General features: G+C 44.5%; 2 protein-coding genes across 17 annotated transcripts in view; one reads left to right on the forward strand and one right to left on the reverse strand.

Moving 5' to 3' along the window:
• Positions 1-6,534, forward strand: part of NUMB (NUMB endocytic adaptor protein) — a 93,879-nt gene extending 87,345 nt beyond the window's left edge. For 8 of the 11 annotated variants that reach the window (XM_042893786.1, XM_042894143.1, XM_042894212.1 and 5 more), the window contains 4 exons: positions 182-481; positions 2,144-2,293; positions 3,144-3,287; positions 4,634-6,534. In XM_042893786.1, coding sequence (XP_042749720.1) covers positions 182-481; positions 2,144-2,293; positions 3,144-3,287; positions 4,634-5,340 — 1,301 coding nt within the window. In that variant the 3' untranslated portion in view covers positions 5,341-6,534. The remainder of the gene's footprint in view (positions 1-181; positions 482-2,143; positions 2,294-3,143; positions 3,288-4,633) is intronic. The other 3 variants (XM_042894281.1, XM_042894427.1, XM_042894502.1) reach the window with 1 other exon arrangement.
• Positions 6,535-9,118: 2,584 nt separating this feature from the next.
• The window catches only part of PAPLN (papilin, proteoglycan like sulfated glycoprotein), a 47,937-nt gene continuing 43,019 nt past the window's right edge, over positions 9,119-14,036 (reverse strand). For all 6 annotated transcript variants that reach the window (XM_042893685.1, XM_042893560.1, XM_042893354.1 and 3 more), the window contains exons 24-28: positions 13,125-13,262; positions 12,622-12,749; positions 11,997-12,105; positions 10,484-10,659; positions 9,119-10,088 (exon numbers count right to left, since the gene is read on the reverse strand). In XM_042893685.1, the coding sequence (XP_042749619.1) occupies positions 9,913-10,088; positions 10,484-10,659; positions 11,997-12,105; positions 12,622-12,749; positions 13,125-13,262 (727 nt within the window). In that variant the 3' untranslated portion in view covers positions 9,119-9,912. The remainder of the gene's footprint in view (positions 10,089-10,483; positions 10,660-11,996; positions 12,106-12,621; positions 12,750-13,124; positions 13,263-14,036) is intronic.

A 14,036-nucleotide genomic window follows, 5' to 3' on the forward strand; every position in this document is an offset into this window, starting at 1 on the left:
TATGTAAAGCGTGTGTGGTGACGACTACGAAAGGAGAAAGAAAAGATTTTTCTGCAATGATATTAGAAACCTTTTTGCTGGAATAGTACTGGTTATGCATTTTCTCTTTACAGGAGTAAGGGGCAGGCAGTTGAAAATACGTTGCTTTACTCTTCTAACCTCACTCTGTTTCCTCCAACAGCTGAAACAGAAGTGAAGACAGCAGCACCAGGTGCTGCCCCAACTACTACTGCCCCCTCTCCTGGCTCACCAGCTTCTCCTACTGCTGAAGTCGCTGCCTCTGTGGAGAAGGAAATGAGCAACCCCCATGCTATCCCACGGAGGCACGCCCCTATAGAACAGCTTGCCAGGCAAGGCTCTTTCAGGGGCTTCCCCGCCCTTAGTCAAAAGATGTCTCCTTTTAAGCGCCAGCTGTCCTTGCGAATAAATGAACTGCCTTCAACAGTGCAAAGGAAGACAGATTTCCCCATGAAAAACTCAGGTAAAACCAAATGGTGAAACATTACCTTAAGTTGCATCTTTCTCCTTTCCTTGTCTGTGGCTTCCAATAACGCAGTATTTTACAGTAAATTCTACTTGTGGAATATGCAAGAATTTCAAATGCAGTAGTCATAAGCAGAGGATAATCAGCTATAATAATTATCTGAAATACTGGAACAGAGCGTGAAGTGTGCAGGAACAAGTGGTGGTGTAACAGTAGGTACTGCTTTTCCCTCTGAGTCACTGATCCTGTTCCTCTGCCTAATGCCAGGGCATCTAGGGAGTCAAGGCCATACCTGCAGGCCGTGGGATCACTTGACATTTTTCAGCAGTCTGCACTTCTGCCCTTCTGAATTCTTCTTTTGAGAGGAATGAAACTACTTTTCACCTTTTGTTAAAGGAAACGTTACTGTTTGGGCAGTACAACTGTCTGTATCAGTAATGAGCGGTACGGTTTTCAGATGATGGAGTTGTGGTTTGTAGTCATCCCAAAATAAACATCTGGGATGATCAGTACCTTGCATATCATTCTAGAATCCCTTTAGCCAGGTTATCCTGCAGGACAGCTGTACTCTCACTTGGCAGCAAAGCAAGTTAGGATTCTGAGTTTCAAAGTTCAGATCTCTGTGGCAAAGAAGAGAACAACAAAAATACCTAATCTGATTGATCTTACAATACTTGTTTGGTGACCTGTGTGTTAAGACCAGCACTGAGTTTATCAGTTTAACAGTAACAGTGCACTGCTCACTGGAGCTAGGCTGGCTGAGCACAAACAGTCCAAATTCTTCCTGATTCAGAGCATTTGCTGCAGGTGCTGTATTGGAATATTCCTCAAATCATCAATTTTTGGGAATCCCCCTCCTTCAATTTTCCGTATTGTCCTTGCTGTATCAGCCATCCTATGGTTGTTACACTGTATACTGCTTAATTATGTCTGCCCAGTTCACTGCAACGAGGAACTGATGATCAGTGTTTTTGAAGAGCAGTGCTGTTAGAAATAATGAGAACATCTGGTCGGTCAGTAGCCGTACTCCAAACGGTGCTTCATCTGCTCTGTGCTGATACTTGGCTTACAGCCGGGCGTCCATTTCACTCCAGCAAACAGCTTTCGTTTCTCATAATTTTAACACGGGAGTCGGGGCTTTCAGCTGCCTCTGACTTGCAGCTAGTAACGTTCTGACTCCAGGCTTAACTAGCTGCTCTGTAGAGCTGGCAATATGGTAATCTTCATCTGGTTCCTGTGAAAGTGTGTTGTTGGAAGAGTTAAGCCTATTCTAAGTATTTTCATTTCTCAAAATGCCAAATATTAGTGCCAAATCCTTCATATTTTTAGCACTTAATGCAGAAAGATTTAGAACTCTGTTAAAGCTGTAGAAAAACCTTTTATTTTCTGAACTGAACATTCTCTTGCATTAACACAGAGAAGCAGCAATAACCAACTTGAAATTTGGAACACTGATCTCTTACACTCTTGACTAAGTCACAAAATGCACTAATGGCTTTATGTTTGTTTTTACTGTCAGGTCTTAAGCACCCGATTTAAAAACCAAACCATAAAAGCTGTCATGCACATCAGTAGTAAGAACACCTAAGAGATAAATAAATCATATTTCAATTTCTGTATGCCTTAAGCTTCATTTAACCCATTTTGTTGGCATTGCAGTCCCAGAGGTGGAAGGGGAAGTGGACAGCATTAGTGCCCTGTGCTCGCAGATCACCAGTGCGTTCAGCATGCCGTCGGAGGACCCTTTCTCTTCAGCACCCATGACAAAACCTGTGACAGTGGTTGCCCCACAGTCTCCTGCCTTTCAAGGTCTGTGATTTCTTTGCTTGCTGTGGTTGTGCTGGATGAGGCTTGAGTGCACATAATGTTGCTTTCCAGTAACACATGGCCTTAATTTCTTGTGTAAGTCTTGTATCAGTATTTTGGAATAATGCATCTTGTTTTATTCATCCCATCTGTTTAGTTTTTATGTGGTTTTGTTTTTAACAAGAAGTTCATGCACCTACCACACGATGGTTACCTGTAAATGGGACTGGCTTTGAGATCATGGCTATTTCAGCCAGTCTGCCACCTGGGCTGCAAAAATCTGAACAGTGGTGTGTCACAGGAACCAAATCCTGCAAGGGAAGGAGATTTTGTGCCACCCGATTACCATTTTTCACACAAACTCCCGAATAAGATGTAGAGATCCAAACTGCAGCACGCTTGGTAGCCTCTAACCTTCATTCCACCAATGCAGTTTTATGCAAATAGTGTGGAAAAAGAACCTCTCCTTGTTAAACGTAGTGATTATTTTGCACCCAAAATCTGGTGTTCTTTGGAATCTAAATTTAATCACTCTGTAACTTCCTTCTGGTGAGCCAGATCTCTTGGCTATAAAAACCCAGCAACTTTAACTTTAGTTATCAGCGCTGACGATCTCATCAACTAAATAAAAATCCACCATCCCACAAATGTGAACAAGAGTTGGCTTGGTGAAACGGAATTTATGTGCCTCATCAACTGTCAGTCCAGTTTGGCTAATTTACGCAAACTGCTGTCATGTGGAAGTGTTTAAAATTGTTGTATGTTAATGGTTACGACATGGCCCACTAATACTCCAGTCATGTGCATGCCTTGCATGAATTAATTGCACTGATGTTGTCTGCTCCCATTTTAGTTAATGGCACTGCCTCAGCCTTCTGTGTGCTTGCTGCTAAACCATCCCAAGCTGCTGTAGTGTCCACAGCTATGCCAGTTCGTGAAACCAATCCCTGGGCTCATGCTCCTGCTGCTAATACTGGAGCTGCAGCCATGGTCTCTGGTAAGACTGGAAGTAGATCCTGTGCGTTGCTATGAGAGCTTGGATCAAAAGCGTAATTGAGCTCCTGAGACGCCTGTGTGTGCCACTTGATGAAAAGGGGAAGGAACAGGAACAAAAGCTGGAAGTAGTAGCCTTTTGCACAAGTGGATGGAGGGAAGCTATGAACTTGTAGGTTCTGGGTCTATAAGGGAGACCGTTTCTTATTTTGGCAGGGTTTTAGAGAAGCTGATGTTGTAAAAGGAAGCTATCTTATTTTCATTAAAATAGCGCGTGCTTGAGGATGAAGAGATCTGTACATGGACCTCCAGATCATTTCTGTGCATTGTTCCCAGCCAGAGAGAGATCACGTTCGGTACTTAAAAGCTTTAGAAATTAATTTCTTGTGTCTAATAAGTTTTAGTTTGTCCCTTCAGTTGTCTTTGCCTACATTCATATCCAATGTGAGGTAGTAATTTACCACTGTAAAAACAGCGGAGAACTGACAGTTTTAACTAGTTGAGACAGTTAGGCCAAAGGAAGAGTACTGAGCAGTTGTCCACTTCCTAACAACTGAATAACTGCTTTTCTCATTACACTGAAGAGTTAGTGAGGTCCTATAGGAAGGAAAGAGTTTGAAACAGGGAGAAAGAAGACTGCAGCATTCAGCTAACGAAGGATGGTTTTGAAAGGGAGAGAGGAATGGAAATTATGGTAATTTTTAATTTTTTTTTTAAATCACTGAAGAGAAATGAATTTAAATAGAGCTGTATTTATAACAGAAAAATCTGAATTGTTGGAAGTTGAGGATTGCAAGACTTTGAAAGGGTTATCAGCCTGAGTTATAGTCTGGGACAGAAAAATGAATATTGCCTTGAACTTCCTGCTTCCTGTACCATTACATGCCAGTACTATAAAAGGGTAAAGCCTGAATTTAGAAAATAAATAAGGAAAACAAACCTTACGAACAGTTTCTTGAAGATTAATGTTCCAACAATCCACCATTCCTGAGCTGTGCGTCCAGAAACTGATACTCCCATGTTAAGAGTTAGAGACTAGATTATTGCCACTGAGCAATAAAGGCCTGCCCAAATATCTCAGATGCCTGCTATTAAAAACAAACAGCAAAACAAAACAAGTGCTCACAAAACAAAAATCTGCTCTGTAGCGATAAAACTTTTCCATCCCTTCTTGACCAGCATCTTCCCTAAAACAGGGCAGTGCACTGGATGCAAAAAGGCGCTTCTGCTATTAGCAGTGGTCTCAGCTGTGGAGGGAAGAGGCCTGGCTGCTGTTGTGCATCCTGCGGCCTGTCTCACTGATAAAAGGGTGAGGAACGGAACCACTGATGACTGTGCTTTCCTCCCCAGGCACTGAGTGGAACAGCAGCACCCCAGGCACAGCCTCGCCAAGTCTCTTCCAAGGAAATCACAGACGTACTCCCTCGGAGGCAGACCGCTGGTTGGAAGAGGTCTCCAAGACTGTCCGTGCCCAGCAGCAGCCAGCCCCTGCCGCACAGCCGCCACTGCAGCCCCCTCCGGCCGCTTCCCAGGCAGCAGCCGCCTACCCTGTGAGCACCTTCATTGCGCCTCAGCCCGTGCCGGTTGGCGTGGTGCCGCCCATGCAGCCACCCTTTATTCCAGCTCAGCCCTACGCCGTAGCAAACGGGATGACGTACGCGGCAGCCCCGAGCGTACCTGTGGTGGGAATCACACCTTCCCAGATGGTAGCCAACGTCTTTGGCACGGCGAGCCACGCTCCGGCTGCCCATCCGCACCAGTCGCCCAGCCTCGTCAAACAGCAGACGTTCCCTCAGTACGAGGCCGGCAGCGCTACGGCCAGCCCTTTCTTCAACCCGCCTGCGCAGCACAACGGCTCTGCGGCTTTCAATGGCGTTGACGGTGGCAAATGGGCTGCAGAGGACAAGCACCCCCAGCCTCCCGCGGCCGCCCCGCAGGTAGACCCGTTCGAAGCACAGTGGGCAGCACTGGAGAGCAAGGCAAAGCAGCGCACGAATCCCTCCCCGACCAACCCGTTCTCGAGTGATTTACAGAAGACATTTGAGATTGAACTTTAAGCGGCCCTGTAGATAAAGGGAGCAGAGGGGACTGTTTCTCATCTGTTTGCTTTGATAATCCCAAAGGTCCCTTCAAATGAAAAATGGGTTAGAAAGAGGGAGCAATGATGGGGAGGATATAAACGTATGCGGAATTTCATGTGCAGTTCTCAAAATAAACCCTGGAGCCACCTCGGTCTGCATTCCCTCTTCACTTGGAAAGCTGGAAGTTACACAGCAGAGCTGGGCGCCCGGTCCTGCAGAAGCATCACGTATCTCAGAAAGGATGGCAGACCTCAGACCTGCGACCTTCCAAGGCCCCGTGAGTCCTGGACGATCCCCCCCAGGGAAAAAGCAGAGTTGGGGTGGGGGAAGTAAGGAGGGAGGTTGTCACCTGTTTAGCAGAAGCTGGCTCTGTGGAAAAAGTTGAGCTTCCATTTTGAGTAACAAAGTGAATATTATATGTAAAGACTAAAGTAAAGCCAAAATCTTTATTTTTATGCATTTAGAATATTTTAAATAGTGGATATTAAAAGATGTATGAGTTGTAAGTAATCTTGCCAAAGGTTTAAAAAAAAAAAAAAGGGGGGGGGTGAATGTAAGAAATTGTACATAAGATTGATTTATCTCCAATTCTTATTGTAAGTAACGTTGGGGGGTGGAAAAGGGGCTCTAGCTTGTTCTTGTATCTGTTCATTGTAAGTAGCATATTGCAACAACAATCACAACCAATAAGTCATTATATTGTAGTTTTAAATAATGAAAATTAAAGAACAGTATTGTCATGGTCTGAAAACCATGGGGAAAATTAACTGTTTTTTTATTGGAATCAAGCTACATATTATATATAGTACATTTTTTTTTCTTCCATGTATTGCTGCAGTTTTCTTGTCTTAATCTATTGGTTCTAACACTACTGTGACAAACTTACTGTAACCATATCTAACATCCTGGGGCTGCCTAGGAACCCATTTTTTGTTTGTCTGTCAATAGATCTTAGAGGTTTTTTTAACTTTTGTTTTTATTTTTTCCACGGATTTGTGAAACCTTGTGGTAAGGCTGCAGCTGGTCCAGGTTCTGCCTCTGGTGACTTGTGAAATCCATCTCATTTTAACTTTACTTTTAAACTTTGGCCTTACAAGCAAATGTAAGTTATATATATTTGTACTGATGATTTATAATCTGCTTTAACAGAAATAAATGTTGGTGGTAGAAGCACCGTCTGTGAAAGCTTTATTTCCCCTCTCCCCATTTGATTTTCAGGATTTGCCCTTCTGGCTCATGATATTTCAACACTTCTCATTTTGTACCCCACATTATGTTACCTTGAACTTTAAGACTGAACTTGCAAATATCCATTTGACCTATAGCTGTTTAAAAGCTCTGCAAAGGAGGGTTTTATGGAACATATTGGTTTCCGGGTTTGCAACACTGGATTTTCTAATATTGAACACTTACAAAGACGAAAACACAAACATTGAGAAACAGGTGAAAGGAATACTCACTTGGGCTTTCTTTTCCTTTGCTATTAAAAGGAGGATCCTAAGGGCTGCCCAGGATGACACCATATTTTCACTCCTTTCTGTTCTCCCAGGAAGCTGATACCCATCCTATCAGTGTGGTTGGTTTTTACTGCGTGCTTACGTGCATGGTGTTAGATATACTGAAAAATACCAAGTCAGACTTTGTAACCTGAAAGGAGAGAAATGCTGCCTTGCATCAGCCCTAGCATTTGAGCTTGCCAGCAGTTGCCATTTCCAGGCAAGTACAGAGGTGGGCTAGAAAATGGGGGCTGTTTTCTTTACTGGTTCTTTCTTACCTTAAGCATACCTGTGTGGAGTACAGCATCAGCAGCAATCCCCAGTACCCTATGGTATTGGAGTTGGTACCTGTGCTTATTTGACTTTCAGAAAGCTAGCAAATAGTCACATATGCTTAGAGATCTAATGTTGGTTGGGTCTGTGGTTTTTGTGGGTTTTTTTTCTCCTTTCTCCTACTAGTTCCTTGGTCTGTCAGAGCTGTGCCCAGAGATCAGATGGAAATAGCTACACCCTTCCTCTGCCTGGAAGATAAGGGTAAAGGGGATAGAATGACCTTCCTATGATCCTTTGTTTAGAGAAGAAAACCACTATCTTGATTCTCAAATAATATAAACATTTGATTAGGAGGTTAAGTGATACTACACAGAAGAAAATTCTCTGCTTGCCAAATACGAAAATGCAAACACACTGCTTTAGTTAACTAACTGTTAGAGCCATGGCATGTATTTGAAGCAACACACTGCCTTCAGATCCCATCCTTATTACCATGGTTACACATCTGAAAGGAGGTCAAGTAATAAATGAGAGAAAGAAAAAAAAAAAAGAACGTTCCTTCAGTGTTAAAAGTCCGGTCTGTCAGAACACAGATGCCCACTACAGCTCTAACCAGGTTGGAGACAGAGCTCCCTGACCACACTGTGTCTAATCATACGGCCTAAATGAAAGCTGACTGCACTATTAGAAAACAGGGCCCCTGAAACAAAGAAAGGGATGGTATTACAGAAATGGCAGCTCATTCTGGGAGAAAGGCATCTGATACAGGCACCATCCACTTGGAACCACCTTCCTGGGGGGGGCTCACAGCCCCTTGCTGCCCTCTGTGCCTGCCACACAGGACTGAAATGTACACAGCCTCTCATCAGTCCATGGTCTCAAAAAGCAGAGTCATTCCATATGGTTAAAAAAAAAAAAAAAGAAAAGAAAAAAAAGCTTTTTAACTGTCTGTAGCCTCTTGCTCCTTTACTGGACTGCTTTTAGACTGTTCAGTTTGTTCAGATCTTAAAGCATTGTGTGCAGTACTGAACCCACACCTGTGCTGAAGAGAGGGCAATCATTAGGTTGGTAATTCTTATTTTTAGATGCAGCTGAACTGATTTACTGGATTTAGAGTTCAGACGAGCTTTAGGCTGCCAAGCCTGGGGATTTACACCCACATATTACTGCTGCCCTGAGTGCCAGTTCTGGACTGAAGGAGAGGAGAGTGGTGTGATCACAGTCCAGAATTAGCTTCCTTCCATAGAAGCCTTAAATTAGAGAAGCAGAACTAGGAAAAAAAATCAAAACACAACCTAAAAGCAACACACTAAAAAACACAAAGCTGTCGCAAAAAACAGCCCTTACTACCCACCTGCAAACATCAACATCAGCACTACACATCACTGTACCAGCAGAGAAGTATAGCTACATCCATACGTCCAATAAATGGTGCCAATTATAACCACAACCCACCCAAGACTCAGAAGGTAGTGCAGAATGAGGCTGCTTCTAGGGCTAGTGCTATGGAGAAAGAATATTGAGACTGTAGAAAAGAATGGTTTTGCTTGGAAGGTCTAAGTCTGCTTTGAGTTACTGAAGGTGTGCCTTTGCTGGGTCAACAAACCATCCTATACTTACCATCTTACACACACACACACACACACACACACACTTTGTTGGCACATAACAGCAAGAAGGACAGGAGGGATGCTTTTTAGCTCTAACTGCTTTGCCTCTGTATCTGGAAATCCCTATTTGTTGGCACATAACAGCAAGAATCAGCCCTGGCCACTTGCAGACCCAAGTGTTTCTGGAGCTTACTGACAACAGCAGATCATTGGGAAATTTATTCTAGCAAGACAAGTATCCCTACACCTGTTTACGTGTTTATATTACTCTCCTCTCCAAGCTGATACCCAGCACAGTGCTAGCAAAAGCCCATACTTGCATTAAATTCAACAGCACGATTCTGGTTCTGGAAAAACCAAACTAACTTCATAATATTTCTCAGAGATACTGATGTTTAATCTGCATCATCTTAGAACATACTACAGTGTTGTTATGTTAATGATCCCTACCATTCAGAAAAGGCTAAGTACATTTTTCCATTTTGTCCAAAGCTTTCTGTGGAGCATTGCTTTCTGCATTTCAATCTAGAGCTGAATACATTTAAGTGGAAACCAAACTGACCCAAAGATAAATTCTATTTAGGAGCGCTGTAATAAAACAGCTACAGTACGTAGCTGCAGTAGGTGACATCACAGCTGCATCTCCTGAGCTGGCAATCTTACAGCACCTCAGTGCTAATTTTACATGCACCAAGCTGTTTGTCATGGTCAGATTCCTTTGCTCCTCAGCATTATAAATGTTCCTCTGTCATTAGTCCTTCTGTTAAGACGGCTCAGGCCCATCTTAAGACACTTCAGCCTATGGTGCTTTTTTGAGCTATTCTCTTTTCCTTATACGAAGAATCTTTCATTCTGGTTATTTGCCCTCTCTAAAGTCATTTGGAGAGAGTATTCCCAGTGCTACCTCCTCCTGTGAAAAGCAGCAACTACCATTATGTGGAGAGATGGATGAGCTATTGCAAGGCATACAAGGAAGACATTGCAAGGAGTCAGAAGAAAGAAGTTTGCAATAAACCTGAGGATGGTGGTTCTCCCACCTTTTGGCAATTACACCCTACACCATTAAATCTGCCCTCTTGAGCTGCCAGAACAGTTTCATACAGTAGAAGATCAGAGTTCAAAATTCTTGTCTTGTCACCTGCTGTTCCACACGGCCTTGGTGGTGTCTGTCACCCACTGCGATGAGGAGGGCTGTCGTGCGGCTGGTAGCGAGAGCAGCTGGCACAGCAGAAGCTGGCATAGTACTCGTTACTGCAGAGCTGGGCCTGCACGATCAGCCCACAGTTGGCGAGGTGCGGCTGGTCCACACATTCTCTGCTCGGGTCCACAACGTGATTCACAGTTGCTGCAGCCAAGTAAAAGGTAAAGCCAGCTGAAAACACAGCTGGGGCTTGCCTCCAGGTTTATCTTCCCCTCCCCAAAACCACAGCAGGTTCCCATTTTCTCCATCCTTCCAGTTCTAAGGGGGATTGTTTAATTACAGTCTAAATAAAGGACCAGAGAGAGAAACTGACAACTCTGGTTAGATAAAGAAAGAGAAAGCAGTTTCTGGGACTGATTCCCAGTGCCTTGGTGGGGGGCCGTTTCCACCACCCTGCTCTCACACCCACACAGAGGCCCCTGCTGCTCCCCAAAGCCCGGGGCTGGTGGTGGATGGGTGCATGATGGGCAGCCTTCTAGTAATGGCCAAGAGGCAGCAGCTCTGTGCCAGGAGAAGTGGGGAGGACAAGTTGTACTCACTGCTGGGCCTGCTCCTCAACACTTTCACCTCTGTGCTGGCACTGACAGAGTTGCTGCTGCTGTAGGCGCTGCATGTGTAGGATCCCTCATCAGCCAACTGAACATTGCTTATGGTCAGGCTTCCATCCTGGGACAGGTGGACGCGGCGGCCATCTGCCCTCACTGGGACTCCATTTCTGTAATGAGAAGTGTTTTGTACCACTGTTCCCACTCCTGGTAACTGAAGGAGCTCTTTGTACTCTTTGGAATTGATGCTCTGTGAAAGGGGTAAATTAGTACAAATTCAGCACAAAGGAAGAAGTCTTCTTTTGCCATAACCTGGCTCTACAATTATGTAGGAATATGAGCCTGAGCAAGTCTACATTCATTAGTCCACTGCCACCGTGGGAGGTAGCTAGCTGTGTGCTCTGTATATGGTCTTTGTCCTTTCCAATATGACACATTTTTGAGGTTTGAGGAACTAGAAGAAAAGCCACAGTGACTTTCCCTCTCTCCGGGTTGTGGTCTGGCAGTCTTGTTCGGCTGGCATTAGTAGCTTATGCACACTGCCTCATGAACATATGGGGTAGTGAGCAATGCAACCTTTTTCCCTTAAAAGCCTGTTTAGAAAAATGTTAAAATATCAGCAAGAACGTAACCATTCTGTTCTTCCTGGAATACTCTGTGCATGGCCAGAAAACTGCCTGAATTATGAATTTCTAGTTACCAAGGAAAGTAAACTTTGTTCACTGAAAAGAGTTTCATTCATAGCCTGATACTTCAATCATTTTGTTGACTCAAATACCAAACTTAATTATGGAAGAATAGCTCTCTTTGTGAGATGGCCCGCTTCAGTCCAACCCCTTGGATCAGAGGGATTGAAACAATTGCCAATCCATGTCTATGGATCCTTTGCAAGAAAGCTCCAAAATTGAACTGATTATTTTCAAATGGAAAAAAAAAAAAACCCACACCAAATCCACTACATACTTAGACAAATTTGGTTTAACTATTAAAATATCATCAGAAGAAGACAACTTCTCTCTTACTGTTACCAAAACACTGTGAATTGTCATTCATTCCCATCTGGCAATAAAGGGAGAGAATTGCCACAGCACGAAGCTGAGAGAATAGATGCTGTTATTGTAGAGGCTAAAATGTTTGCTAGGTTTAGTCACAGAGAGTTTTCTAGAGACCAATTATAAGTCATCCTCCAGTTACTCACCTTGATTTTTGGTATTTTATTGTCATTTGCTTGCTAGCACGGAGCTCCTCTGAGCTCCATGAAGTCTTACCTTAAAGTTTGCCTCTACTCATTTGTCTGAAATGCAAACTCAGTGACCACTGCCCACAGAGATTTTGCCAAAGATTTTTAGGTTAACCATTAGGTGGATTAGGAAAGGTGAGATGATGCCATTGGGAGCGAACCACAGCTCTCTCCCTTGCCTAGCAGGCATCCTGCATTATGATTTGGAGGATAAGTGATGAGGTTCAAGAAGAGACAAGAAAGAAGTTTCACCTTGCTTTTGCTCACCTTGACCACCTTATATTCACATTGTTGCCAGTCACTGTACAATGAAGTTGAGCAGTTTCTCCTTCAGATACCTTAATGCTCGGCAGAAGACCAGTAATCCTCAGCCCTCCTAAACCAGAAGGTGAACAGTTACTAGCAAGAATACAATGCTACGCTGCCCCAGGTAGCAGAAGCTTCTAGGCCTTGAACCAGCATGTTTGGAACTAGCTGTAGCTATTGCTACGGGGAATGTCATATATCCTAAGGGCTTTAGCCCAAGCCAGGGCAAGAAATGGAGATTTCAAAGAGTATTTTTCCTCCAATTAGACAAAAGTACATCATACGCAAAGAAGAACTGCCTCTTTATTGCCTCCTGCTACTACCTTACCTGTTCCATGTCAGAAATGAAGCCCAAGAGACACTCTCATACTAGCAGTCCCACCTCAGCTATCTAGAGCACCATGACCTACTGATACATGAGAATACCGCTGGGAAAACCCACTCACTCTTCCCTTACCCACAAGCTGCCTGTTAAACATTAGGTATGAAGTTAAGAGGCACGGCCAGAGGAGACACCCACTCTGCCCAGCCCTTCCTGTTTCACACTTGTGTGCACAGACACACAACACAGCCACGCGCCTGGTACCTAGAGGTCGGAGCAGGACCTGGCGCTGGTCCTGGTCACGTCCATTCGAGGCGATGCAGGTAAAGAAGCCGGCGTCCTCAGAGCTAACCCGGCTGATCACCAGGGCCCCGTCTGACTGCTGTCTGTGTCTGATGAACAAAACCACAAATCCCCTCAGCTTGTGTTTGAGCCATGATATGATTCCAGCCACCAGAAATGAATCTGAGCCTTACACACAACTTTGCAGTAACACTAAGCAAAGGTATAGCAGCAGCTCAGTTCAATTCGTGATACAGCCTCTGGCCTGTAGACTCTGTATCACAGCTCTTCATCTGAGAGCTTGAAGTCCAGGCTCTGACCTGTGACTAGAGCAGTAGGACAGCATTGTCTGGCCCTGACAAATGAAACTGCCCAGCACAGAGCAGAAAAGTCCCTGTCTGCACTGGCCAGCAACAATGACCCCTCAGAATGGGGCTCTCCTCACCACAGCCTGCTGCAGGAATAGTAAAGCCAGCCATGCTCACCTGGGAGGGGAGAGGGGCTGCCCATCTTTCTGCCACTCAATGGTGAGAGCTGGAGATGCTTCCACTGTGCAGGGCAGTCTGACTCTCTCCCCAACTTTGGCCTCCACTACTGAGGGCTCGCTCTTGTCCATTCTCAACCTGCAAAGTCCACAAGCACAACAATGCAGCAACATCCTTGTTCAGTATCTGGCCTTCAGCACAAGGCCTTCTTAATCACAAGCCTTGTTTTTTGCCTCGAATGGGAAAGGGCGGTCTCCGTGCTCCCGTTAGAATTTGCCATTAACAACATTCACTCTCCTCAGAAAAAAAGCAGCCTCTATCAAAGCCTGCTACAGATCAGCACAGCGTGGTGCTGCACTCCTGCCAGACAACTTAACCCTTCAGAGACAGCAACTCAGAGCACCTCTGTTACTCGTTAACACCCCTCTGGCTAAAACCGTAAGGAAGTGTTAGCAACATAAATACACAGCAAATGGCCTGGGCACCAAGTAAAGCTTCTCTCAAGGTGCAGACAGCAAATACTTTTTTAGGGTGTGAAGAGTCCACTGCAATCACCAGCCAGACTGCATGCAAGGGCTGCACACTGCAGAAAGGCTGGGCATGGGCTCTAACATCATCCATCCTCTTGTGCTCTTTGCTTTCTTCTGACTACAGATAAACACCATTTCAGAAGGGAACTAAACCAGGATGTTCCCAGAGTCAAAGAAAACATCATCTCTCCCAACCCCATTCTCTGACCTGAATTCTTGATCTCAAAAAACAAAACCAAAGAGCCCTAATTCAGTGCTTTTATAGTTCAGTGAAACACTTCTTTCTGCATTTAGGCAAAAGCAGCTAAGGGGGTTGCCGGGGATTCGGCAAATTGGCTGAGTTTTAGGCAGCGAACTCAAAAGAAGAGAGACATCAGATCAT

The sequence above is a fragment of the Lagopus leucura genome, unplaced genomic scaffold (genome assembly GCF_019238085.1).
Source record: "Lagopus leucura isolate 7727_CA_CO unplaced genomic scaffold, USGS_WTPT01 Super-Scaffold_1, whole genome shotgun sequence".
Lineage (NCBI taxonomy): Eukaryota > Metazoa > Chordata > Aves > Galliformes > Phasianidae > Lagopus > Lagopus leucura.